The 27,615-nt window shown below is 30.2% G+C and overlaps 6 protein-coding genes and 1 long non-coding RNA gene across 60 annotated transcripts in view; 2 read left to right on the forward strand and 5 right to left on the reverse strand.

Annotated features, from left to right (window-relative positions):
* Positions 1-2,870: 2,870 nt before the first annotated feature.
* Positions 2,871-5,562, reverse strand: LOC148231193 (uncharacterized). 2 transcript variants are annotated; one of them, XR_015811032.1, is made up of 3 exons: positions 5,314-5,530; positions 4,994-5,241; positions 2,871-4,926 (listed from the first exon to the last, which is right to left on the reverse strand). XR_015811032.1 is itself a non-coding variant. In XM_088194855.1 (3 exons), exons 1-3 carry the CDS (start codon positions 5,326-5,328, stop codon positions 4,804-4,806), a joined length of 390 nt encoding a protein of 129 aa, XP_088050981.1. In that variant the 5' UTR covers positions 5,329-5,562; the 3' UTR covers positions 2,871-4,803. The 2 variants fall into 2 exon arrangements, 1 of the variants encoding a protein (XP_088050981.1); XM_088194855.1 differs by having other exon boundaries at positions 5,310-5,562.
* A 9-nt stretch (positions 5,563-5,571) lies between these two features.
* On the reverse strand, positions 5,572-5,755 carry LOC148231194 (uncharacterized). Its single transcript, XR_015811033.1, has 2 exons — positions 5,696-5,755; positions 5,572-5,636 (listed from the first exon to the last, which is right to left on the reverse strand). It is a non-coding gene; the product is annotated as an uncharacterized LOC148231194 (long non-coding RNA).
* A 492-nt stretch (positions 5,756-6,247) lies between these two features.
* On the reverse strand, positions 6,248-9,183 carry LOC148231195 (uncharacterized). The gene is made up of 6 exons (XM_088194854.1): positions 8,997-9,183; positions 8,376-8,637; positions 8,122-8,311; positions 6,686-6,938; positions 6,470-6,620; positions 6,248-6,399 (listed from the first exon to the last, which is right to left on the reverse strand). The coding sequence occupies exons 1-6, from the start codon at positions 9,111-9,113 to the stop codon at positions 6,311-6,313; spliced, it is 1,062 nt and encodes a 353-aa protein (XP_088050980.1). The 5' UTR covers positions 9,114-9,183; the 3' UTR covers positions 6,248-6,310.
* A 965-nt stretch (positions 9,184-10,148) lies between these two features.
* On the forward strand, positions 10,149-12,124 carry LOC148231196 (uncharacterized). 4 transcript variants are annotated; one of them, XM_088193991.1, is made up of 5 exons: positions 10,149-10,233; positions 10,302-10,360; positions 10,425-10,500; positions 10,591-10,672; positions 10,743-12,124. In XM_088193991.1, the coding sequence occupies exons 1-4, from the start codon at positions 10,203-10,205 to the stop codon at positions 10,602-10,604; spliced, it is 180 nt and encodes a 59-aa protein (XP_088050117.1). In that variant the 5' UTR covers positions 10,149-10,202; the 3' UTR covers positions 10,605-10,672; positions 10,743-12,124. The 4 variants fall into 4 exon arrangements, with proteins under 4 accessions (XP_088050117.1, XP_088050113.1, XP_088050114.1 ...); XM_088193987.1 differs by having other exon boundaries at positions 10,605-10,672; XM_088193988.1 differs by having other exon boundaries at positions 10,167-10,233.
* Positions 12,125-14,879: 2,755 nt separating this feature from the next.
* On the reverse strand, positions 14,880-16,145 carry Polr1E (RNA polymerase I subunit E). Its single transcript, XM_088195134.1, has one exon. It carries the CDS (start codon positions 16,053-16,055, stop codon positions 14,919-14,921), a length of 1,137 nt encoding a protein of 378 aa, XP_088051260.1. The 5' UTR covers positions 16,056-16,145; the 3' UTR covers positions 14,880-14,918.
* Positions 16,146-18,436: 2,291 nt separating this feature from the next.
* LOC148231198 (ribosome biogenesis protein BMS1 homolog) lies at positions 18,437-22,023 on the forward strand. Its single transcript, XM_088194670.1, has 2 exons — positions 18,437-19,375; positions 19,584-22,023. The coding sequence occupies exons 1-2, from the start codon at positions 18,475-18,477 to the stop codon at positions 21,986-21,988; spliced, it is 3,306 nt and encodes a 1,101-aa protein (XP_088050796.1). The 5' UTR covers positions 18,437-18,474; the 3' UTR covers positions 21,989-22,023.
* Positions 22,024-26,122: 4,099 nt separating this feature from the next.
* The window catches only part of Liprin-alpha (PTPRF interacting protein alpha), a 244,081-nt gene continuing 242,588 nt past the window's right edge, over positions 26,123-27,615 (reverse strand). For all 50 annotated transcript variants that reach the window (XM_088194721.1, XM_088194744.1, XM_088194714.1 and 47 more), the window contains 5 exons: positions 27,186-27,341; positions 26,986-27,100; positions 26,766-26,922; positions 26,584-26,700; positions 26,123-26,518 (listed from right to left, as the gene is read on the reverse strand). In XM_088194721.1, coding sequence (XP_088050847.1) covers positions 26,390-26,518; positions 26,584-26,700; positions 26,766-26,922; positions 26,986-27,100; positions 27,186-27,341 — 674 coding nt within the window. In that variant the 3' untranslated portion in view covers positions 26,123-26,389. The remainder of the gene's footprint in view (positions 26,519-26,583; positions 26,701-26,765; positions 26,923-26,985; positions 27,101-27,185; positions 27,342-27,615) is intronic.

A 27,615-nucleotide genomic window follows, 5' to 3' on the forward strand; every position in this document is an offset into this window, starting at 1 on the left:
AAGTTCAAATTGAAATATAATATGTTTGATATGCAGTTTTATTAAATGTCATTATTAGGCGGTGGTAGAGGACAGGTTGATACAAAAGAAATATCAGCGTGAGGTCGGGAATCAATGTAGTGAGTAGTAGAGGCAGGGGTGAAGTTGTGAAAGTGAAAATTATCTTTAATCTCTGCTTTCCTAATATCGGTTATTAATCTAACATGGAGTGTGTGACATATTTGGATCAATGGTCGTACTGTTTAAACGCCCTAATTAATCAGGAGTCTTACGGGTGGCCAATTGTAGGCGACCATTGTCACTTCCGATCATATAGCAATATATTTAGTGCACAATATAATGCAAATTGCTTGACGCGTGTCTTAAAGATTATAAATAAATCTACTTGATACGTTTCAGTAGCTATCATTACGGTATTTAAATGGCATTCGAAAATCTGCGTGGCTATTAAACGCTCTTCAAAATAATTTGGTATTTGGGTTGCAAAAAAAAGATTTCACTCATATTTTTGTTTGTCAAAGCAATTTTGTTCGAAAGTCGCTTTCTACTGGACAATTATGTAAAAATAAAAAATGTTTAAGTAGAAAAATTATATGTTTAATAAATTTTCGATTTGTCTTGTGAAATTTTTAATTTGATCTATAATCTCTTTTTATTTTGTAAAATCTAATTAAATATCAGTAAATGCCTTTTTCTTTTCGAATAATAAATGACACATTCTAAATTGGTTTAATAATAGCATTCACAATTTATTTTTGGCATATTTCATACGATAAAGCGCCATGAAATTTGTTATACTATATAAACTAGTTGCAATGAAAATTTTAATCTAATACTATAATAGTATAAAAAATAAGCAATTGCGTCAATGAGATACAGATATGACTTAAATTCAATCAGTCAGACGCATATTTACCAATTAAGATTATTTTTTAATAAATATCTTTATCGGTTAGCATCTATGGGTATTTTAGCTATTAGATTTATAGAATTGAATCGGCCTTTACATTAATTGATTCATGTATTGCTCGTTTTTGTAGCCATTTTTAAATAAATATTTCGAAGACACAATAGAAGGTATTTGTGTTAAGTATATACTAAAATAATTATTAGAGAACCTACCTACATATTGCATTAATCGAGAAATTCAGAGTAGAGCGTTTTATATAAAAGGTACAAGTTAGTAATCCAAATTATTATAATTTAATATTTTTTAATCAATCATAACTAGTACTTTTAACTCTTAAATTAGATGTAGTATTATTTTAATAATACATCACTTGCAGAATAAAAATACAATTAAACTATTTAACGCAAATAACTGGACTTTTATTAATATAATCTGTATGTTTGTTGTTTTTAAATGTATATTTACAATTTATTAACAAGTATTCTACCTGATTCCGGCTTAAAGTGTTTTACGTTTTTAACTTATTTATTTAAAGGTATAATTGTTTGAAAGCATTATATTACCATCTTATTTTTAGAATGCATTAGCGTTAAGTGACTAATGTAATATGTGAAGACTTGATTTTCACAATGCACTTAAATTAAGTAATGAATTCAGTGCGTGTTATCAAAGAAGAAGCTTCTGATGTTACAAATGTCTGGTAATAATTTATAATAAAATAAGTCGATTTTTAGAAGACAATAAATATTAAGTTACATTGGCAATAATAATTATTTCTCCTCTTGGTACATAATATATCTATATTTGGGCAAATTGTAATTCAACACATCGAGAAATTAAATTAATTGAATTAATTCCGATTCGGACCTGATCGGGAAGCGCGAGTTCCGACTACTTTCGGCGCCGAATTAAACTTTAAAACATGCAAATGAATTCTTTACATGCTCTTTTTATACCTATTACTTTTTCTTCTTTTATTCGAGGCTTACACTAATACAAAATCGATTTCGTTGACGTTTGCATTTTGCGCCTAATTAGTACTCATCATTTTCAACGACGTAATAAAATACTTGTAGATAATATTATACCGTTTAAGGAAGACATCCTGAAAGTAATCGACGAAATAATCAATATAGATTTGTGCAAGTTGTATATTTACGCTTTGGACGCATCTAGAACATAAGCATTAAAAAATAAGATTGCGACATTACAGCTACATTGTAATTTCTTAATAAGTATTTGATTAAAAATTAGAACATTGAATTATGTAATCCATGAACATGGTTCGTGAATTTTTGTACTCTACCGAAACGAAAATTTCGAAATCAAAGTATAATTCACAGTCTACATACTTATGTTAATTTATATTTACCGTTTTAAAAATATCAAGAAATTTGATTTAATCTCATGCATATGTATATAATTCATGTAGTAGTTAGAATTGCCTCGACGTGTTTATAGTACACTAAGCCATATGTTAAAATACCGTATAAAAAATTTGACAGAGTTCGTTATTAGAGAATTATGAACGTATTAAAACATACAGGAATAGACGGTAAGACCCCCAGATAGAAAATACAGAGGAATCTCCGCCTCAGGTGTACTACATCCATGAGGTATCATTGAAAATGCAGATAGTCCAGCTAAATATTTATTAGACAATGACAAATAGTCTGTTTCCGCCACGAATCATCGCATTGGTCAGATTAACACATTGCATACCTGGCATTATTTCTCAAAATGCAGCTGTGCGGCGGGGCTTATTTGCAAAAATTAGAACCTAAACTTATTTTTATTGAAACATCCTAACTTTTTAATGACAAATTTGGAATACAGTTTGTATTCGCAATAGTAAAATCAGTTAATTTAAAACTGTGGATCGTGTAACAATAACATAAAAAGTAAATTTATGTTAAGATTTATCAAATAAACATATTTTTAAAATAAAAACAATACAGTATTAAGAAAATATTGATACAATAATAATGTTTAATATAAAAAAACAACAAATAACAAACTTTGTGACATATACAAATATTCAAAGAAGTCATTTTGGGGGGTGCAGGTGGGAGAATTTGCCCCCCCCCCCCTCCCTCTGCACCATAATAATTTCACTGTATTTAAACAAAAAAATTTGTTTAAATACCTACATCATTTCAGTAAAATTATTTCGGAATACATTTTCACTGGTAGACATATATTTTTGCAAATAAAATATAATTTATCTGGCAGGTACTAGTAAAATTATATGATTTCAACTTTTCCTTATGTGGTATTAAATACATTTGAATACTAACCATTATTTATTTACATGGGATATATAAATGTTACAGTGAATATGTATTTTTTAGTAAAGTTATATTTTCACTACTGAACCTAATACATTTTCACCAGTAGATATATATTTTAAAAAGCGAAAATATAATTTACCTGATAGGCGCTAGTGAAATTATATGCTGCTCCAAAATGTATATTCAACTCAATTTTACAATTGCAAAGCGTCCGTTTGCTGTTCAAACTCAAACCTAACCTATTGAAGGTTCTAAAACTAATTATAGTTTTAGAACTTTCATTATGTTAAGTCAAAAATATTTCTTTCAGGGGAAAATAAGCGAAAGAAAAAGTACAGACAGATGTCATATTTTGTTTTAAAAATATGATAGCCATAATAAGCATTATATTGTTATGCAAAGATTGTAGCACAAGAAAAATACTCAATAATTAATATTAAATTAAATTGATTTCTTTTAAACGGAAATAAAACTATTAAATAGGAGTAATGAAATTGCATATTTTACATAGCAAATTAATTTAAAATGCTTATTCGTAGTTACAATTTAATATCTTGAAACAAAATAGTTAAGATCACCTATAATTGTTGCATCGAAATTAGTTTTAACAGATAAATAGATTCATTTTTGTCGGTATAATAAACATAAAAACAGCTATGCGAATCAGCGGTGATATATATAGACAAAACCGCTGGACCTTAATTTAACAAAAAAAAGTTCTGTATACCTTCACCTAACAGGTAATGTCAAACATAGCTTCTAGAAGTATACGAATCGAGGACTGAAACGAACGTTAAACTTCCTTCACTTTTTCTATGGTATATTTACAAGAACTTCAGTTAAGACTGAACATTACCACAGAACTAACATATCTCTTTCAACTTAGAAATAACGAGAGTTCAGTTAAACTCTCACCGAGCAGAGCTAGAAATATTTAAAAAAATATTTTTTTCATGTTTTGTTAATATGCTTTATCAAAAATATCGTACAAATATGAGGTGTTAAAATATTATTTACATAAATTTTAAATTAATTTTAAAGCATTCTTCGTAAAAATAATTAGTAGCGTACAACTAAAAATCTTTGATATTAGATTAGGAATAAATACAACAAAAAAAATTATATCGTTCTAACTATTTTAAATTTAAAATTAAAATAGTTAAAACAATATGCACACATACAAAATAATTATTATTTATTGTACTACATGAAATTTTGTAATCTGTCTAATTAATATTCATATCAAGTATACACATCCTGTATTACTAAAATCAAATTAAGCATATCCTTAAAACGCAAAGTAAAATATTAGATTTAATTATAACATACCGTGTTTAATAAGAGTTGCATTAACTTCTAAATGTATTAGATTTAATATTAAAAAGATCAATAAATTCATATTTTTGAACACTGACGTAACACAACATTCACGAATAACGCTTCAGAATAGTATGTACTTAAGTAACGTTGATTTTTTTTAAATTGCTTTTACAACAACATAATTTGAATAATGTATCATAATTCAATAGAAATTCATGCGAAAATTGCAGTACATACTATTAACTTTATTCACAATGATATTGCAGATTGAGATTATTATTATCAAGTATTTGTCCTGAGCGGTGCAGCGGATTCATAGTTTTTATGTGGCGTCCAATGCAACCAAGACGATCGTATAGTTCCCACTTCAGAAGTGGATACCTCTTCACGTTCATTATTGATATTCTACAACAAACAAACTTATTGACATATGTTTTTATCATAATGTGATTGTTTATACATATGTTTTAACCTTAGTGCGTATCTTTTGAATCACCCAACCTTCGTCGTTTATTCTTCTTGTTCTAACTGACTTTTTACGACAGAATTCTATAATCACCAACGCCGAGACTAGTATCAGAATGATGATGCCGAGCATCGCATACAAAAACTCCTTCGACACATCGTTTCTTATGATGAACGGAATGCTCGATAGTAATAAAATACATAGAAAAATTATAGCAGCAACATAACCCCATCTGAGGCATTGCTTCTTTGATCCTAGTGTTGAAAAAATATAATATAGTCGTCTTATTATTATAAAAGTATATTCACAATGAATGACATACCTACTTCTTCATACGGCATTGTTAAGATTGCACACGAGTACAATCATTCAGTTTCGAAGACATAAATAAATTAAAACATGTTTTTTTACAATATTTAAATATAACCTTATATTAACGTAGTGTGTGACATATAAAATGTGATAAGAATGTGATAAAGCATGATACTTACAAGAAGAGTGCTAAAGCGTATTGGCTTTCTACTGATAATAATGTTGGGTTATGTCTGTGACGCAATTTGCTTATAAATAGCACTGATAATAACATAATAAAAAACATATTTTTATTGAGCACGCATTGTATATGCTCAATAAAATGTACTCTGGAAATCTGCAAGTATAGAAACTTGAACCATTGTTTTCTTATAATTATAATATTTATTTTTTTACTCAGAAGATCATGCAGTCGATTTACTATCTTTAAAGACTTTTGTGCCAGATAGATCAGATAACACTTTAAACGCTAATTTTATTTTAAAAATATATAAAATTTTTATTCCATACAACGAATTGTTTGTGCATTACTGTTGGACAGATTAGATGCAAGAGAGCATTGGTCAGAACATTGAACACTTTATTAAAAAATTTACCTTACATAAACACACAAACAATTCGATTTATGGAACAAAGTATTTATTGAAATGCACATCTCTTAAAATAATTCCCTGTTAAATTACACCCATTTTAAATTTACCATTAGATATGATCGCTCTTATTAAATAATAATAACACTATTAAGATAATTTTATACAAATGTAGAATTACACAATGATTTTAACTTTTTACTAATAAGTTAATACTAATCACAAAATACTCGAAAGTCATTTTTAGCTACATTTTTATTGAATTCATTCAAATCTAAGTATTGAGTTGAAAATTTTTTTTTCATGTAGAAAAAGTTGTTCAGATTTTTAAAAATAAGATAAAAAAAAATCTTTACTATTGTATATAGAAGTCTATTTTTATTATTATGATAGTACATTATATATTTATTTTCCCTACATTTTATATTTTATGTTTTCTTTTAACGTGTTCCGCCAATCTGGAATTGTTCCTAAATAATGCTCCGCATTTATCACAAACGATTTTTTTCTCTGCAACAAAAATATTTTTTAATGAACATCTAATCTAATTTGCGTATAAAATAATACAAAGATAATTTACCTTCGTGATGTTTAGTGTGCCTTTTCAAAAGAAGCTCGGAATAGAAAAATTTACTACAGCCACTATGAGTACAGCAGAAACTCGGCGGTCCTAAGTGACTTTTTTCATGGGCCAATAAAACATAAGGTCTATTGAACTCTAGTCCACATTTCTATTAAAAAATAAATATATATTTAATATATTTATATATTATATTGACATAAATAAAACTCTCACCTCACAAATGTATTTAGCCTCTTTATGAACGCAAGATATGTGCCTTTGTAGAATATGTGAAGCAGAGAAGGTTTTGCGACATGTATTGCATTCAAAAGGCTTTTCTTGGATGTGTACAGACCGTACATGACATTCTGCTCGCGAAGGATATTTAAAAGTTGTTTTACAAATTTTGCAAAGATATACTCCATCAGCTTTCTTGATAACATATTCACCGGATAGAGTTGTATAAGCATAACCTCTTTTAGTGATTCTGCAGTAATAAAAGATAACGATCAATAATGTTATTAATTACACATATCAATTAACAAGAAGACAATCACAACTTTTTATGTACAAAACAACTAAAAATGGTCTATATTTTGATATTGAATGGAGTTGGTTATATATTAGAAAACATTAGCTAGTGTTTGTGACGTTAGTAAGAGCATCGCTCCTTTTAAGCGATTTTCGTCTTGCGTTTGTAAATATTAGTTGAAAATATCCGACTGCATCAAAGAAAAGCAGAATAGTTGCCATTTATTATTTAAAAGCTATAAGTACAATAAAACATATGTATCGAAATGTAAGAAATACTTCATAATTTCACAGTAGAAAGCGACAATCGAATTTTAAGAGCGACTAAACTTAGTGGCCACACAAACTTTCAAAGACCTACTTAAACACTTGTTAAATACTTGAACTTATTCAAATACTGTAATAAGTTTTCTTTTTTCATCATCGGGGATCAACCGCAGTGGTTTCGCTTATAAAGAGTTACCCAAGAGCCATAATCTTACTTTATTAAAGGCGATCGAGTTTAACGATTCAGCCATTGGTCTAAAGAAGCCATTTTTCTATTTGTGTAAGTTTTGGTAAAGATACGTTTAAAAGGCCTGGCACTTGCTCATTATTCTTCAAATGAGAATCAAAGAACAAAACTTTGATCTCAAAAATAGTGAAAACTTGGTGCAAATTAATAAAAGCTAAAATAAAAATTAACAAAATTAATTGAAAAACAATAGACTTGGGTTCTGTGTTACTATTTTTTATTGTAAATCTTCCGTTGTAAGTCAGTGATATATATTTTTATTAATTATAAAGATGCATGACTTGGCCATATTTTATTTTAATTGTTTATCGCAGTGACAATAACCGTAAGATGTACAATCTAAATATTTTTCTATTTGAAAATACTCTGTTGCAACTTAACAGGCATTAGCACAATGCATTACAATGGGGTAAATAAAGTAGTGAGACAACAAAGTAAAATCAAATTATGTAAATCGGTAATATCTGTTAATTAAAAATGGTTAATAATTAAAGCTTAATAACTAATTTTGTTTCTAAATATATATGTATGTATATATTTAAATAGCAAATAACAAAATATCAGCAGATATTCTTTATTTTATATTTAAAAACTAGTGATTTGTAGTGTGACTTAAATTTATTACCTATTTTGTGTTCTTTGTAATGATTTTTTCTTCTTTTTTTTGACGAGGGGTGAATGGGATTCTGTGACTTCTTCGACTGCAGTCGGTTTTCCTTGTGGGATATCTGCCCGATTTTGGGCTAAGTCATCCGTCAGCCATTCCAAGTTAGTGTAATCATCGTCTAATGGTGCGTTATTCAGATTGATATTTTCTACAATTGTTGTATTGTCAATTTAATGGAATTCTAAATATGTTATTTCTTAATATGTACATACCATTTTTTTTTATTTCTGTAGTGCTATCAATTTTTATTTCTTTTAGCTTAAGAGAAACTATATTGTTTGGTAGTTCTTCGACTGTTGAATTATTTTTAAACTCTGACCAAGATATGGTTTCTGATACTTCTTGGTACGATTTTAAAAGCAATTGTGTGACCATGAATTTTTTACGGATATTTATAATGGTTTCTGATATCATCTTTGCTTTTTCTAAACAAATTGCACAAATTTTATCCAAGTCTGGAAAACCGGTAGCTATCTGTAAAAATAAAAAAATATCAAAAACAGTTTAAATTCAAAGAGTCTTGAGTTAAAAAATAAAAAATTCGTTACTAATACACAAAATAAACTAAAACGATAATTTCAATCAAGTCTGTTTTCGGCAAAATTTAACAAAAACATCAGTTATGAACATAAATCGTGTTCTTTTTTATACATGTCATAATTTAAAAAAATCGTAAATTGCACATATTGATGATTAAAAATGAAGAGTGAAAATTAGCAAAGAATGCTCATAAACATAAGATTAGAATCTTCAACCTCTCAAATAGATAAATCCAACCTCTCCAATAAACATTACAAGGTCTAAGGTCATTGAAAACGTCATTATGGTTTAACCTGAGGAGATAAAAGCCACAGAAGTTGATTCAAAGTCGTTCCACATTCTGATTCAGAAGCGTTCAATATGACACGAAAACTTGTATCTTCGCCACAAATTCCGCAAATAGAAGACATTCGAACTCAAATTTTGACAGCTGTCAGATATAAAATGTTGCCAGTGTAAGAAATGACAAATGAAGTTTTAAGAACAATAAAATACCTTTGTTGCGCGACCTTATAAACCTCAATGCTTATAATAACTTGTAGGTTGCCATTTATATATGTATTTATTTAGCTGTTATTATATCCACGACTTGGACTCACTCTACATATATTCTTAAGCACGTACATATTCTTTTGGCGAATTTTGACGGATTCGCAACGCACATTATTATATAAACACGTTTAAACGTAACTGTATTTTAATTAAATACTGCTGCAGCGGCTCAATCTGTGTCTGATTGCCACCCGTCACCATCCATCGCAAAAATAGCAATTACTACAAAACCAGTAAATTAACCTTTGAATTTTTATAGAGAATAATATATTTTATACATAAACTAGCAATAAATTCTGACTTTTTTAAAAGTATTAGTAGTTTATTCACAAATAACTATTGATTTGCATACTTACATAATTGTGATATACAACGGTTATATAGAATATTTATTTTTTTAAATGTGAGGTCTTGCAAAATCGACTCACTAAAGATTTTAATAGTAATCCACATCGTGTTGATAATTTTTTTTCTATGATTTTATTATTTAACCTAAGATAATCTGCTGCTGTTGTCATTTTTCCATCTCCCGCATGTTGTTTTGTATAAGTATGATATATGTCCCTTTCTTTTATATACATATACATGATTGTGATTTTAAAGAAACAAACTTTTTCACCTTAAGAAAAAGTTTTGAAAAATGCTATTTTTATCGGAAAATGTCAGTGATATTTTTTACATTAAGAATTGGTATTTATCTAAGATATAAAGATATATCTGGTTCTTTTTTTTAATCGTATTTCATTTTTAAAACATGAAGTTCAGACATCGTAGTGTGAATTTTTTTTTTGTCTAAAGCATTATTAAATTATATGGTTCGAAAAAATAGTTTTTAATGTACAAATTCTGGTTTTAATCTTTATTTGATTTTTTTTATATAATGGACGAACGTTTTTATATTTAGACCAAAAAGGTGCAATTGACGTTTTGATAGAATAAACAACTTTATGATGTCATTTTTACGTTACATTAAAACCGGTAAGAAATTGCTAATTATAATTTATTAATACTATATGTTTTATTATTAACATTAATATGCTTTATAGAACCTGAAACTCATATTGATGATGAACAGTTTGATTATCATCATAACATCAAAGTCGAAGTATTAAATGTTTTTTATCATCTAATTGTATTATAAATAACATGTAAATAAACGATTTTTGCAGTGCGAAGAAATAAAAGTAGAATACGATGACAAAACTGAAGATAAAAACATCAACGTAGACGACAAGATTGAAATTGGTTAGAAAAAATATGATTTTTTCTGTCAAATTATATTTTTTACTTATGCTATTGAATTATCACTAGTAAATTATATGTTTATATTTATAGAGAATTTTTTTTAGAGATGCATGATATTAAAAATGTGCTCAACTCAAACAGTGATTACAATGAAGTTTTTTCTTTTAAACCGGTAAATAATACTTTTATAACAATTATATTCCCACTTATTTTGCAAATAATATTATCTTATTTTTTAACAGCCAGTTGATCAATCTTCAGATCTATGTAAAATATCGAAAGAAGCATTAGATAGTGATATTTATAAATTTAAATGTGGCGATTGCCAAAAAGTTTTTAGAACTAGAGGATGTCTGTTCCAACATAAAAAAACACACACACTATCTTTTAATTTTGTATGCAGCGAATGTGGAAAAGCGTTTAAAACTAAGCAATATCTTTGTAATCATGTTAAAATTCATAGTAACGCTCGTGATTTTAAATGTAATAAATGTGAAAAATCATTCAAATATCAATCAACGCGCTCTAATCACCTCAAGTCTCATAGTGATTCTTACGACTATAACTGTAAAAAATGTGGCAAATCTTTTAAAAGTAAACAAATCCTCGAAAAACATGCTTTTGTACATATAGATTCTAATGACTATGAATGCAACGAATGCAATAAAACTTTTAAAACTAAAGGCACCCTTAAAAATCATTTGTGGTTGCATAATGCTTCTTATGATTATAAATGCAGCGAATGCAGTAAGTTATTCAAAACTAGATGTAATCTAGCGAGGCATATGCAAACGCATACTGATTTTTATGAGTTTAAATGTACTCTATGTGAAAAAGCATTCAAAACTAAAAGAACCCTTTTGAATCACGTGAAGATTCACAATAAAACTTATAGTTATAAATGTGATAAATGTGGAAAGGCATCCAATTCCAAACCCGCTCTCGTCTCGCATATGGCTACTCATAAGGATTATAACTTTAACTGTGAAAAATGCGGAAGGGCATTTAAAGATGAAAAATATCTTCTCAGACATATTATCATGCATAGTGATAATAGTTTTGAATGCGATACATGTGGAAAAGCATTTAAATCAACGGAAAATCTTAAGAATCACATAAGGATTCATAATGATACTTACGACTTCAAGTGTGTTAAATGTGGCAAAGTGTTTAAAAATAAGCAATGTCTCGCCAAGCATGTTAAATGTCATTGCAATTTTGACTTTGTTTGTGAGACATGTGGAAAAGAGTTTAAAATCAAACATAAATATTCTATGCATATGAGAATACATATTGATTCTTTTGATTGTAAATGTGAAGAGTGCGGTAGAGCGTTTAAAACTAAACAGTCGTTATCAAAGCATGCTAGAATACATAGAGATTTGCATTGAATCGTGCCTTAAATTTATCTAAAAATCTTGGCCATGAACTTGGTGCTTGTTATATTGTAAATAATAGTTTGTTGAATCAAATTATAATCCAATATCTAATACTACAATGGTCTTGACTCAAAAAGATTTGTTTATATAAAAATATATATTTTGGAGACTGTAATGTACAAACATTAAGTTGTTGGTCATTATAACATGTAAGACTATGATTTTGAATAAATATTTTTTAAAAATACTCACGGTTTTTAATTGTTCCTTTAGCCCTTTTTATACATACAAGATATAAAACGAGCGGAATATTGCCTTCAAAAGCACCCACTTTCTAGGTAGTACTTTCACAATAAACATTATTATTCAAAGGGGCAGATTGTAGTTTTTTGACGCGGCTCTATTTGTGTTAAAATTTGCTTACAAATTATTGTTGACTTTGCTTTTTGAATGTTTCAAAAATTTTAAATATCAGAGGAAACATTCAACGAATCTATATTAGTAGCAGGAAATTTAGGTATTTGATCTGAATTTTCAGATCGAATATCTAAGGAAAAAGCAAATAAATAGCAAAAAATCAACAACAGCACCAGTTGAATTATATAAATTCAATGTTTTTATAGATTGTATTATCAGTAATTTGACAACTGGGTTTAATGTAGCAAAACAAATAAATCATACATTTGGTTTAATTTGGTTAATCCTAAAAGAAAATATAGTCTCGAATTTATCCCAAAAATATTTCAGTAGTCATATCAGAATACATTTTCACCATTAGTTACATATTTTTAGCAATGAAAATATAAATTATCTGGCAGGTGCTTTTCTATATGTATTAATACATATATATTTACATACTTATCAGTATTTATTTACATCCAATGTATAAATGTTACAGTGAATGTATATTTTTTTGGTAAAGTTATATTTTCACCAGTAGATATATATTTTTATTAGCGAAAATATAATTTAACTTATAGGCACTAATATGCTGCTCTAAAATGTCTATGAAGCTCAATTTGACAGTTGCGAAACGTCCATTTGCTGGTCAAAGCCAAACCTAACCTAATGAAGGTTTTAAAACTAAGTAAAGACAGACATCGCATCGCATATATTGCTCCATAGTTTGTCTGTATTTCGATATTACACTATGTTTTAAAAATATGATAGCTATCTTTACCGATATTACTATGCACTTCTAATATAAGAGTATATTCAAACCGAATTTTGGTCAATAGGAGAGCGCAAAAACAAGTACAAATAGTAATTCACGTCAAAAGTAATAAAATCATGTCGGCACTGTCGCAGTGAGGACCCTCTGATTCCCACTGATTTTTAAATTTTACGAATAACACGTGTGACTTTTATACGCACTTACGAATATGTATAATTTTGTCTCAACATATAGGGCGTTGAAAAAGCATCCATCCTTTTCTATATTATTTTCAGTTGTTAACGGTGATATATCAGTTTTTATTTTCAAGTGATTTTGTTTTTTCCATAAGGAACTGTCAGCCGATTTTAGTTTAATTTGAACGCTAATAACGTAAGTAAATATATTTCTCAAATTTCCTAATTGCGGTTTCTTGTTTTTTACCATTGCTTTCTTATTTTATTTTTTTATTTAATATATTTAATAAACAATAGGGCTATTTGATTAATTTATTTAGCTAATACAGCTAATTGTTTACATAAACAAAATAAAACATAAACAAAATACAAAAAAGACTCCTCTAATACCTAACTATAGGAATCCCGCTACATATTTATTATTGCAGATGGTCTTAGGAATTTTATAATACAAATTCACACCTCTGTACAATATTCCCCTGGCCGTATTCGTTTTCTTATACCTAACTATCTTTAAATTATCTCTGTTTCTAGTATTAAATCTATGTAAATCTGTATTTCTTATTAAATTCTTAATAAAATACTCTGGTAACATACTATTTTCTAGCTTATATATAAATACTAAAACATTCATCTTCAATATTTCTAGAACATCCAACCATTCCATTCTATCAATCATACTTTTACAACTAGTAAATCTATTTTTATTTAAAACTACTCTCATTGCCTTATTTTGCAATTTTTGCAACACCGTTTATCTAATTTATTAAGCATGTACATATAATATCGTTGCACTATAATTGAAGTAGCGCAATAAAATACTATTGTAGATTATTTTTCTGTGTTTATACATAACATAGGCTTATTATATTTATGACACTCTAAACCGGGACAGTTAAAAACAAGGGAAATTTAGTTTAACCGGGATCGATGTTATAAAACCAGAACAATTAGATTTTGTTGCAAAATTTACAAAATAGGGCAATGAGAGTAGTTTTAAATAAAAATAAATTTACTGCTTGTAGAAGTATGATTGAAAATTGAAGATGAACGTTTTAGTATTTATATATAAGTTAGAAAATAATATGTTACCAGAGTATTTTAATAAGAAATAAATATGTACATAGATTTAATACTAGAAATAAAGACAATTTACAGATTGATAGAAAACGAGTACGGTGTGAATTTGTATATTTGTAGGGTAATACGCAAAAAAAAATATAGCAGGTTTCCTCAATGGAATAAAGAAACACCTTCGCGCATTAAGAAATAATTTTTAATATTAGTGTTTTTTAATATTGTTTATGTTTAATGTATAAACAATTTGATATATTAGCTAAATAAATTAATAAAATACTAAGCTGAGGAAAGGAACAGGCAGGGAATTTTTTGATCTCTTCCCATTCTCGGACAATATATTAATTGAAATGGAATCACTTACCTTACACAAGCAATTACTTACACGGAGACCTGGGTACTGTACTACGGTAACTTAGGTGGATTCTGAATGACGATTTCTCTCATATTTCTGTTAGGTAAAGCACCTTTGATCGGTTGTTGTTTTCGACTGGACAATTGAGTCTTTAAAGAAAGATCACAAAGTTCTAGCAATAAAATAATACAGGGATCTAATATAAAAATAAAACATTATTTTAAATGCACGTTTTATTAATAAATATTAAATAACAGTTATCTTCTATCTCTTTTCGTCTTTAAGCTAGGAGGACTGGCAAGCGGGAGCTTCAAAACAATTGAAGTCGTTCCTCCACGTACGGTAGTCCTAGCACCGACGACTCTGACCATTTGTGTTAATTTATTTAGTGGCGTATTTAAGGCTTTGCGTAAGTCATCAATACACGGTATAATACAATTGCCGGCGATCAACAACAAAACGATAATATGAGACACAGCCTTATCTTTCATCGACTGAGGGCGAGTCCTTCCTTTATCGCTCTTTAAACTGAACTTCTCCAAAACAGACTCGCTTATTATATCTGAATAAACGCAAGGTTTATAGAGTTTATTGCAAACAATTTTATAGCCTTCAGTTAAGTATTTAATTATACAATCGGCATATAATAAGGCACAGCAACAGTCCATCTTTAATTTAGTTTCTAGACTAGAAATATTGAGCATTATTTTTTTGATATAATCGCAAACTTCAATTTCCGACTCTGCGGATTCGAAATACTTCTCAGAGAATGTTTTTAATGTGTCGAATTGCTCCGGGCTGAATATGTTACTTAATTTGAAGACTTCTTTCGGATCAGTCGCATTCCTATCCATCGGCGGTAAGTATTTTTCTGACGTGGAATCTTCAGCGTTCATTTGCGACGTATCTAATATGTCTACGTCTATCTTCATTATGGAAGCCGTCAATTGTTCTTTAACTGCATCTAAATCGACTTTCATCTTCTTTGATTGTTCAGCTGCTCGCTTGGTGCGCTTCGAGCCAAACTTTTCGCCTAATTGCTCCTTATCGGTTTCATCGAACGCCTGAATTTCTTCTTTGATGAACGCTTTCATAGATGTGTGGCCGACTTCGATCAACCGAACGTCTCCTGTCACTCTATTTTTAACGAGGATGAGGTTTCTCACAATGGAGTCGACTTTTTCGCGACCATGGTATAAAAATCCGTTGGCTGATACGACGGCAGTGTGTCCAGGTTGATTGGGTTCGAATTTCAAGTGGCATTCGTTGACTTGCGAAGCAAAGTTTGAATCAATTTCGTTTTGAAAGCTTAAGATCATCGGGTATGAGTTTTGCTTGGGGTTTACTTGAGTTATTCGCAGCGCCTTGTTAGCGCTCGAGTCTTTGTCGATCATTTTGCAGATTTAATCGTAAAACGCGTGCGTCAAGAACTGTCAAAAACACGCTCGCGTGTTCGGTGTTGCCGTGTGCAAAAATATTTTTTCTTTTCATTGTCATTGTTTTCTTTACTGTGTCAAAAAAAATCCGCGCATTACTGTCCTGTGTTTTTCATTTATTTCAAATCGGAATATTTTGTCTGAATGTAATATTACCGTTACAGCGGCTTACTTAACCCTTAATTACTCGCATGGGGTCAAAGCAATTTCGCATTAAAAAATGAAGCATTTGCTGTTTCTCGAAATTCCCCGCGCTCTTGCTAGCTTCATAATCCGCGTCGAAGTTTGTATTCCTGTAGCGAAAAAGTCACGGGAGTGGAAGGATGTGTCGCTGCGCTCTTAAGCGGTGACCCCGTGCGAGTAATTACGTTACTTTTTTGAAAGAGATTGATTGGGTTCCGTGGCCGTTCAAAGGCAAAGTTTACATGCCAAGCAAACCAAATAAATTCGGTATAAAAAACCAAGCATTGGTAGACTCCAAGACATTTTATTTGCTGGCCTTTGAGGTTTATTTTGGCAAACAGCCTGCGGGTCCTTACCAAGTCTCAAACAGCCCAAATGACATAGTAAAACGTCTTGTAGAGCTGATAAAAGAGAGTAACCGTAGACAATTGGTATACGAGCGTGAAACTCGCAAATGAATTATTGGATCCACCCTACAAGCTCACTTTAGTTGGAACACTCAAGAAAAACAAACCCGATATACCTCAGGATTTTTTGCCAAACAAAACTAGTAAAACTAAACGCAAAGTTTGTGTGCAATGATCACTCAAATATACTGTCAACAGTGTAATAAAAGTGATTCGGAGAGTTCCTAAAAATGTTCTAAAATTTTAACTTTATCTCAGTATAAGTATAAATTGTTAATTTTTGACAATTATTTTAATTTAGCTTGTTTTTGTTTAATTAGATATTTAGTTAATGTTATTCCTTTTAATTATAATAGAATTAATAAAGTACTTTAATAATAAACAAGTATTATTTACTTATATATTTAATAAATAATAAAAATTATTCCTACAATTTGGGGTCATCTGTGACCCCATGCGAGCAGTTATGTAATTTTCTTTGTGCGAGTAACTAAGGGTTAATAATACACTCTAAGAACAACCAGTTTACATAATTCTAACCGAATTCAAATTTGTCTTATATTAGGTTTATATTATATTCTTCATTGCTTGCATTTTCCATGTTTTCGTGTGCGTACTTTTAAAAAAATATTTGAAATCATAAGATTTATTTAGTTTTGTGAATGTTGCAAGTCTGCTTACCTCAATTGTGTTATGATATTCATACGTTTCATTGCTGTTTTCAATAGCTGGTTCTACAAAAATATATCAAAGGTGTGGTAAATATTGTATTAATTGGTTAATTTTTATGATAGCAATTCAGGTATTTAAAATTACCGGTTTTTATATATTGTGGAAAAGACATTCTGGAAGTATTTGACATTCAGTAGAAGCTGTCATAAACTTAACAAACGAATTTGACACTTTGGTCGAAACAGATGCAAACGTGAGCAGAAACAAAAAATTAGAATTATATTTAATCTTACACATATTTTGCCCCATTTTTCAAAATCAAAATCAAACATGGACATTACCGAACGCATACAACAGGCGAAACGGGCGAACTACATTGGGTTTCAACTTAATTATTCATCCGAAAAATTAGGAAAATCTACAAAAACCTTACTTGTGATGATCGATTTTAATCTCCCACACTATAAAAATTAACAAAAAACTAGGATTAAAATACCAACGAATGAAATAAAATCGGTACATATAAATTTCACTAACAAAAATATAACGAATCAATAGCAAATTTTCATATACAACAACACTATCATATTTAAAAATATAGCTAAATATGAAAGAAAAAATAAGAACTTGAAATAAAATATAGAAAGCTATATTGACTTATGGGAAGAAACTCCAAGGTATCATCATACAAAAAAGCAAGATATACAATCAAATCCTGAAACCAGTTTGGGTCTACAACATACAATTCTGGTGATGTGGAAAACAGTGCAACATTTAAATGATTCATTATAAAAAAATAAAAATAAAGTGTTATGAAACATTGTAAATGCTCCATAGTATGTTTGCGATAGAGACATGGTGTCGAAGATGTCGCTAGTACTATAAAAAGTTTTCGAAGCAACAAACTCCTCAACGTGAACAACTTGAAAAGACTTAGCTCTTCAAACTGGTCTAGTTTCATTGCTGGAATTCATTTGAGGGCATCGAGCTGCTCATTTTTTCGTTCTAGTTGAAATAAAAAAATATTATATTAGCAAGTGAATGGCCAATAAATATGTCGTTAGGGCAAAATCGCGCATGCTTTGACATAACCATGCGGTGTTGACAGCTGCAACATGGACAACACCGGCGACGGTGCGAAGAAAAAAGCGCATCGGCTGCCTCATTCTGGCCGTAAAGCCTCCAAGAAAAACGCTAAAAATGTCCAAACAGGGCCTATGTCCGACCGGGAAAGAAATCCCAAAGCTTTCGCCATCAAATCGGCAGTTCGAGCCGAGCGAAGCTTTCGCAGGAAAGAGGACGTCATTGCCAAGAAGCAAAGAGTCCCCACCGTTGACAAAACACCGTTAGAACCTCCTCCCGTGGTAGTGGCCATCGTGGGACCTCCCAAAGTAGGCAAAACGACCCTCATCAACAACTTGATCAAGAGCTTCGTGAAGACGAACGTGACCGACATCAAAGGACCCGTAACTGTCGTCACGTCTAAAAAGCGACGAATCACGCTAATAGAATGCAACAACGACGTCAACTCGATGATCGACATAGCCAAATGCGCCGATTTAGTTCTATTGCTGTGCGACGCTAGTTTCGGATTCGAGATGGAGATCTTTGAATTTTTAAACATATGTCAAGTGCACGGTATGCCTAAAGTCATGGGCGTACTCACTCATTTGGACATGATCAAAAACGCCAAGACCCTGAAGCGCCAGAAGAAACTTTTGAAGCATAGGTTTTGGACTGAGGTTTACGCGGGCGCTAAATTGTTTTATTTGTCGGGAATGCTGCACGACGAGTATCTGAGAAACGAGATTAAAAACCTTTCCAGGTTCATCGCAGTGATGAAGTTTAGGCAGCTCAATTGGAGGAGCACTCACGCTTACGTCTTGGCCGATAGAATGGAAGACGTTACTAATCAAGATCTTATCAGGAGGAATCCCAAGGTCGATAGAGATATTATCTTGTACGGATATGTGCGAGGAGTTCCTCTGATCGGCGATTGTATGATGCATATTGCAGGTAATAATTCTTATCATTACCAGATGGATAATTAATAATGTTGTTTGATGTTCTATGAATAAAAATTTGAGTTCATGTTAACCACACACAAAAATGTATTGGGGATTATGGCGATCATAGTAGTGTAAATTTATGTTTTTAAACTAAAAAAAAGAAAACTTATTTGTACAACTTTTATAAATCATTGAAGTTCTTTATTTTCTTTCAGGAGTGGGCGATGTTAAAGTTCAAGAGTTATCATATTTACCGGATCCGTGTCCTCTACCAGACATGCAGAAAAAGAGGACCTTACTAGAGAAAGAGCGTTTGATTTATGCGCCATTTTCAGGCGTCGGCGGTATTGTTTATGATAAAGATGCCGTTTACATAGAATTGAAAGGATCGCATTCACATATGGAAAATAACGATGAAAAGTACTCGGAAAAGAAAGTGATGCTCAAAGACGTCGTGGAGCAGATAGAGACCGTCGATGATCAGATGAAAAATTCCGGATTCAAGCTCTTCTCTGACGGTGATATTATTTATTCTGATATGCTCAACGATAATAACGATGCTGATAAAGAAGAAGATGAAGTTGGAGATGATTCGGAAGGCGAGAATTCATCTGGAATAGAAGACGATATGTCAGATGATGAAGAACCCGATAAAGACGACGAATCTGATAATGATAATAGAATGCCATGGAACGGTGATTTTGCTGATGATTTTTCGAATAAGTGGAGGGAAAATTTAGCCGAGAAAGCAAATCTCGCTTATTTAGAAAGGCAAAATACAACGCAAAATGTGATGAAGTTAGTTTATGGTATTTTTAACGTTAAACGTAACGAAGAAGTGAGACAAGATCAAGAGGAAGAAGATGTGGACGACGAAGAACTGGGCGGTTTGTTCAAGAAGGTGTCTGAAAAGCATAAAGTGTTGCAAAAAGAAAAACAAGAGCTGAATACGGAGGAATGTTCACTTTATTATCATCCCAAGGCGAGGACTGACGCTAAAGATTGGTTGAATATGGAATATAAGAATTCATTAATCAATTGCTTTGTGACTGGAAAGCGTTCTTCCGGTGAAGACGCTTCGGAACTGCTGAAATTGGATGACGCGAGCGTCGGAGATTCTGATGAAGAGTTGTATGGCGATTTTGAAGATTTAGAAACCGGCGAGAAGCATAATACTGAACCTGTTGTTAAAGAAGCAGAAAAGAAAGGACGCAAAAGACCCTTGGAAGAAATGTCTAAATCTGAGATATTAGAAAAGAAGATGAAGCTAAAGGCTAGGTTTGATTCAGAGTACGATAATCCCGACGATAATAGGATAAGCGGAGATCACGCTTATTATGAAAGTTTGAAAGCTGAAGCTCTTAAACAGAGCGAATTGAATAAATCTGTGTTTCAACATTTAGACGAGGATATGAGGGTTCAAATCGAAGGTTTTAGGCCCGGATTGTATGTACGTATTGGATTTAAAAAGATGCCTTGTGAATTTGTTGAGAATTTCGATGCTCATTATCCGATTTTGATGGGTTCTTTAAACATGTCGGAAGAGAACGTCGGATTTGTCAGTTGCAAAGTTAAAAAGCACAGATGGTACAAGAAGATTTTAAAAACAAACAATCCGCTGATCATATCGATGGGTTGGAGAAGATTCCAGACCATTCCGGTGTTCTCTAAAGTAGAAGACGATATGAAATATAGATATTTGAAATATACTCCGGAACATGTGACTTGTAATATGCACTTCTATGGACCTATAACTCCGCAAAATACAGGTATGTTAGCTTTACAGACTCTATCCAACGATTCAGGTCAATTGAAGCAATTAGGCTTCAGAATAGCAGCTACTGGTAGCGTAAATGAAATAAATAAAACTACTCAGATTGTTAAAAAACTTAAACTAGTCGGTTCTCCCCTCAAGGTGTTGAAAAAGACCGCTTTCATAAAAGGAATGTTTAATAGTTCCTTGGAAGTTGCCAAGTTTGAAGGTGCAAAAATTAAAACCGTATCAGGCATTAGAGGTCAGATTAAAAAAGCTGTTAATAAACCCGAAGGATGTTTCAGAGCCACGTTCGAAGATAAAATATTAATGACTGATATAGTATTTTGCAGGACATGGTTCAAAGTCGACGTGGCACAATTTTACACACCGATAACGAATCTGTTGCTCGAGAGCGAAACGAAGAACGCTTGGTCTGGAATGAAGACTTTAGGTCAATTGAAGCGAGAGAAGAGCATCAAGTTCCAACCAAATGAAGACTCGATTTATAAAGCGGAAGATAGAGGAAAGAGGGTGTTCAAACCTTTAGTGATTCCGAAAGCGATTCAAAAGAGTTTACCTTATAAAGATAAGCCGAAGCAGAAGATAATTAGCAATAGGACCGGAGAAGTTTTGAAGAATAGAATCGCAATCATTAAGAGTCCTTATGAACAGGAAGTATCCAATTTGATGAAAACAGTCAGGACGAATTACTTGAAGAAGAAGATAACGAATAAGAAAATCGCTAGAGATAAGACTAAGAAGCATAAGAAGGAAGTGGAGACTATAGAGTGGAAAAAGTTAAAGAGACAGAAAGAATTGAAAAAGAGAGTCTGTAGGGCTCTTAGTAAAATGGGTAAAGCTTAATTTAATAATTTCTTGTATGTATATTTTTTTTTATAATAAAATTTATTATTAATATTGAAAGTATTTCATTCGTAGCGCCTTTTAAATTTCATTTTTATAGATATTCAATTTGTATAAAATTAAATTTTCATACACATAAACCAGTGAACTTAAAATTATCAAATCTGAAAGAAGATATATTGATTTTCACAAGTGAGTGTGATTTATACAATAAAATCATATAATCACTGTATAGTTAATTTGCAGCTTAGGTATAAAATCATTCTTGATACCATAGACTAGAATATGTTTTACTAATAATATGCAATATTTTACCAGCCATGGTTATAGATGTTTTAGTTTCGTATAATTTAAAGGTATAACAAATATTGTTAAATAAAACAAGATAAAATAATAATGAAACAGAATAACAACAATAGTCAGTCAAATGTATTTATGGCGGATTTATTTACACATTTTTATTGCAAACGTCATCAAAAAACAACACGTCCGTCGATAGAAAGATTCTTACACTCGTTATCTAGAAAAATAAAATAGTAGAACAACAGTAAAAAAACAACTGTTTTGACACAACAAGCATTGTATGTACCGCCTAACTTGCTAAAATATGGACACTTATTAAAACACGTACAATATACATTTTTTTACATACTTCACTTTCTTTATGTCTATCGCGTACTTGGCATTTAACGGCTAGAGTACAACACGCAAACTTTTGATTTTTATTTTGGTCAATGAATTTATATGGTTTCAGACAAAAACGTTTGAAATATACCTTTTGACTCGTTTGAAAAAATACTATTATTTAATAGTATACAATACGATTTCAATTGAAAAATTATCTCTATCAATTAAATACATAGGTTCAAACGTTTTATTAGTTGAAAACAAAACCAATTTACTTAACGAGTCCGATTGATTAACATAAATTATTTTCCATTCAATATACATATAAAAATCATCATGGCAATGATGAACTCTAATAGAAGATACATTTTGTAGTATGATTTTTTTTAAATATTGCTAATTAGCACAAAGATTATTGTATGTATAGTCATATAAAACATTATAAGAATATATATTATAGATTAATTTTTATGGAAAAGAACATAGTGCGATTCGTAGAGTATGAAAATTTAGAATTTCTAGTTACTGAATGATGAATACAATTATTGAGGAAACCATCTTAAGTTTCACGACCTTTCACACACATATTGTTAAAACACAATTTGCCCTTATATAGCAAACTATTAATACTGAGCTTTCTTAACTGTTTCAAAAATAATTATGTATATTATATATTCACTAAGTGATGCGTTTTAATGTTATATTAAAGCTGTTTGCGTACACTTAAAATATGCTTAAAATGCATTGTTTAAAAATAATACATATAATTTTACATGAAACATTATTTACATTTACATCTGTTTAAACATTCAACGAGATCAAACCCTGAAGTTATACAAGAATTTACACTATTTAAACCCGTACATATTAAGGAATCGTATTTATTTATATATTATACATATCAGAAATTTAAATAACCTTCATTCTTTAGGCACTTCTGTTTCATTTCAGAAATGTTACCGCAGGTTATGTGTTAATAAAAAAAATATTAAAAATAATCTTCGCTTCGTTCAAGGTTTGATTCTTCAATCGGCGTCTCCTAAATTGTGGTATTGGTTGTGAGAGTAATAAAAAAATAGCTTGTAATTTATAAAAGAATCGAATTTTATTCATTCATATTAATGTTAAATTCTTCATAAATAATATTACAATAATGTAATGGCTGAAGACATGTCAAAACCAAAAGAAAAACAAAATAAAGTTCAGCTCGGAATATATACGTTATTAAATATAAGTATTTTATAATTATTATATTTATATATAAATATGAGTTACTTAATTTTCCCTTCTGCTTCAAAATAAATATAAACATTGTGACATGGCAACATTAAATAAAAATATAATTACGTACTTTATCATAGAAAAGACTTAGTTTTTTTTTATAAAAAGAAAAATATAAACTAAACATAGTTCAGTTGATCAAAAAGGCAAAAATCAATTGTAAACTAACTAAAGTATATATTATGTATAGTACATAGAGTGTTTTCTATAACTTTGGTGTAAATGTATTGAATATAACTCCACATAAAATCTTGTATAAAACTCTAAACTAAATAGCAAAATATTGGATATAATGTATTTTAAAGCATGACCAGTAAATACCGTAAAACAGTCTTCACAGAGAGCGTTTGAGAGGTTCGAATTCGAGCAAAGTATTAAAGCAACAAACAGAATATAAATAAGCCCTAACTTTGTATTGGAAGAATGCATATAATACATATTCGACGTTAGCCATACGATGTAAAATAATACTGATTCAAAGTTAGGTAATAATGTCACAATATATTCTCAATAAAAATAATTTACTTTTTTTATATAAATAAAATTACATTTCACATCAACTGTATTTATATTAAAAAATAATATATAAAAAATCTATACCCATATATACATTACGTTTATATGCAATATATATTACATCAACAAAATGGTAACTAAACAGTGCCAGTTGCAACTTATTCGAAACATGTAAAATTAAAATAACTGGAGGGGTTAGGGATAATGCTTTGAATAGTCTTTTGATGATAAGAGTAAATGGTCATTCAACAATATGATATTTTACTACTAGCCGACTATCAACTATTATATATTTACATTGACTATTTTGTTTTTATTTTTCATTTTTTGTTTATAGCTATTGTGTATCCATTTCCTATTAAACATATCTCATATTTTCATAATCCACATACCTATTTTGTTTATAAAATATGTACACATACTTGGCCTGTTGTTTCAGGAATGTCGGATCAATCCGACTGTGCCTGACACACTCATGAAAAAATTGTTTTATTATCTACATGCCCATACGTGTGAATACTGTTGCAAATATATATTTAGATTATACATGAGGTTATTCTTTTATTATTAATATATAAGCATCTTTAGAAATCCACCGATACAATCGGTAGAACGATGATAAAAAATTCCAATATAAATTTGTTTTATTTAACTACTTATCATATGTGATCTGTTCAACGATTCAATCAAACTTAGAATATTAAAAATTAGGTTACATTGAACAGATTTTCAATGGCATTAAAGCATTCAGTTGTAATAGTTATCCGTATTAATACATATTGTGTAAAAACGATCAAATAAATATTTATAAAACGACACTATTTTTTCATCTTCAACATTTTTTATAAATGTATATATATATATATACACAAGAGGATATATTTATTATATACATATAAATTGCGAGTCGATCGTTTGAATACACATAGCATCGGAAGATTTACATTATACATATCAAAATCAAATACGCTGAAAATAGAACCATTTAGTTTGTACTTCAGTATATTTTATAATATTCATTCAAAACTGTTTTTATATATTATTATTTAAAGTCAATTTTACAACACTAGTTATAAGACAACATTCAATAACAACACTTTTATGCTAAATCAACGCTTCCGCTCGCCGATAACATGAATATACACAGATGGTACAGAAACGGTAAAGCTACTCGGATACAATCGAACAGTATCAAAAATATTTTGATATTCCGCTCTAAAAATCGTACAAATCGAGAAAAAGTTATAAAAAAGTCAAGCGATATCTATGTATATTCAAAGTATCAAAACACACATCCGAATATATAATAGCGAACAAATTAAATGCAATAAATAATACATTACACATATATGGGCCGAATAGCGTAATATAGGTTTACATTGAATAAGACTAGACAAACTGGTATTTTTTCTTTTATCGATAATGTTCACATTCTCCACGTGATTATAAATTTAACTAATATAATAATTTTATTCATAATAATATATATATAGATATATATATATAATATAATGATTATAAACAATTTTTAATATTATGCAAAAATTGTGTTAAAATGTTCTTATCCGATATCTTCTAGAAATGATCATCGCACTTTTAAGTCATTAATAATACATAATATAAAATTATCAATATTTCAAAAGCTTTAAACAACATCCATTGTCACAAAACAACACTTGAACACAAAAACACAAATTTTCTTCTTCGTCATTTCGCAGAGTTGAAACAAACCGATAGAGACTGACAAAAAACGTGACAGGAATGTGAAACGCGGAATAGTTTTGGCAGTTTTTATCTTCTTCGATATTTAACATTATACATTATCTTTATTGTCTGCCTCGGTTATTTTTGTGGTGAAAGTACGTTACTGATTCGCCGACTTGTACGTGAATACAAATCCGTCCTGAGCTTTCGACCATCCGTGTTACTTCTCATCGTTTACGATAATTAGGTGCACTAATTAATAGTGGCTGTATATCAGGAGGCTTTGGCCGCCATACTATTGTCATTAGCGAGACTATGCGATTGATCACCGCCTCTTTGATGAGGTCTGTCGGTTCCGACTTGAACGAGATTAGAAAATTCCACTTCTAGTTGTTGGCGAGCCTGTAAATTAAAAATAACGATATTAACCGCAATCGATATATTAAAAAACAGATTTTAATATGTACCTGTGTGTTTTGTGTGGGTATCTGTAGAGCTAACGCCATACTATTTGAATCAAAACCATCGTCGAGTGCAATAAGAGCACCATGTATTCCAGACTCTAATAAATTGTTACAATATTCCTATAAAACAAGCAACATATTAATAACATATATATTAACATAAAGCGCAATTTTATTCAACAAACCTTAAGTCCAATTTGAGCTATCCATCTAATTAACCTTTCATTAGTCCATACCATGACGTCTTGTAATGTGTTTTCACTGGCGCGACGTCTTTCTTCTAACATCTTACGCGAATAATTCAACCTCTTCAAACACGATATACCAAATTGGAAACTCGTCCTAAATTATCAATAAAATAATTAAATAAAACACAATCAATAATTAAAAATCAATAAAACTTACCTATGGAAACTATCGAGCATTTTCAGTTGCGTTCGTAGATCACGCTTCGTCAGATGATCTAACATTCTAGCATCCACTAAACATTCCATAAACGTTGTACGGTACTGAGGCATTCCTATTAAATTATTAAAAAAAATATGTATGTAATAAAAATCTTCTCATTGATAAATATACAATATATAAATATAATAAAACCGTACCCAATGATGGTAACCATGAGTTTCCAATCCATTCGTGGTTCATATCGCCAAAAGCGAGTGTAGTCCGTGCAGTCGGTGGAGCAGATGGAGACGTTAAAGAAACCATTTCTTGGATTGCTAATCTCAACTTTAACCGGTGTAAAGGATTACTGATACCTGTGAAAAAGATTAGTGTTATTTGTTTGCATTTCAAACGTTCATCTGTGCATTTTTTTCCCACGTTGAAGAAAGGAAGAAGCATAATAACACACAATATGAAATTGCTCAAGAATAAGCAGCTCCGATGATTGATTATACTATTTTTTATTCAAAGAAAGTAAAATGGGTCTGTAACTATACAGCCGAGGCAAAAGTACAGTCGAAGTAGAAGAAACAAAAGTACAGTAAAAATAGTTTCATATGCTAGCCTTAATTTTTAGGAATTATAAAT

Source organism: Plectrocnemia conspersa, unplaced genomic scaffold (assembly GCF_051122295.1).
Source record: "Plectrocnemia conspersa isolate PC_06_02 unplaced genomic scaffold, ASM5112229v1 ptg000010l, whole genome shotgun sequence".
NCBI lineage: Eukaryota > Metazoa > Arthropoda > Insecta > Trichoptera > Polycentropodidae > Plectrocnemia > Plectrocnemia conspersa.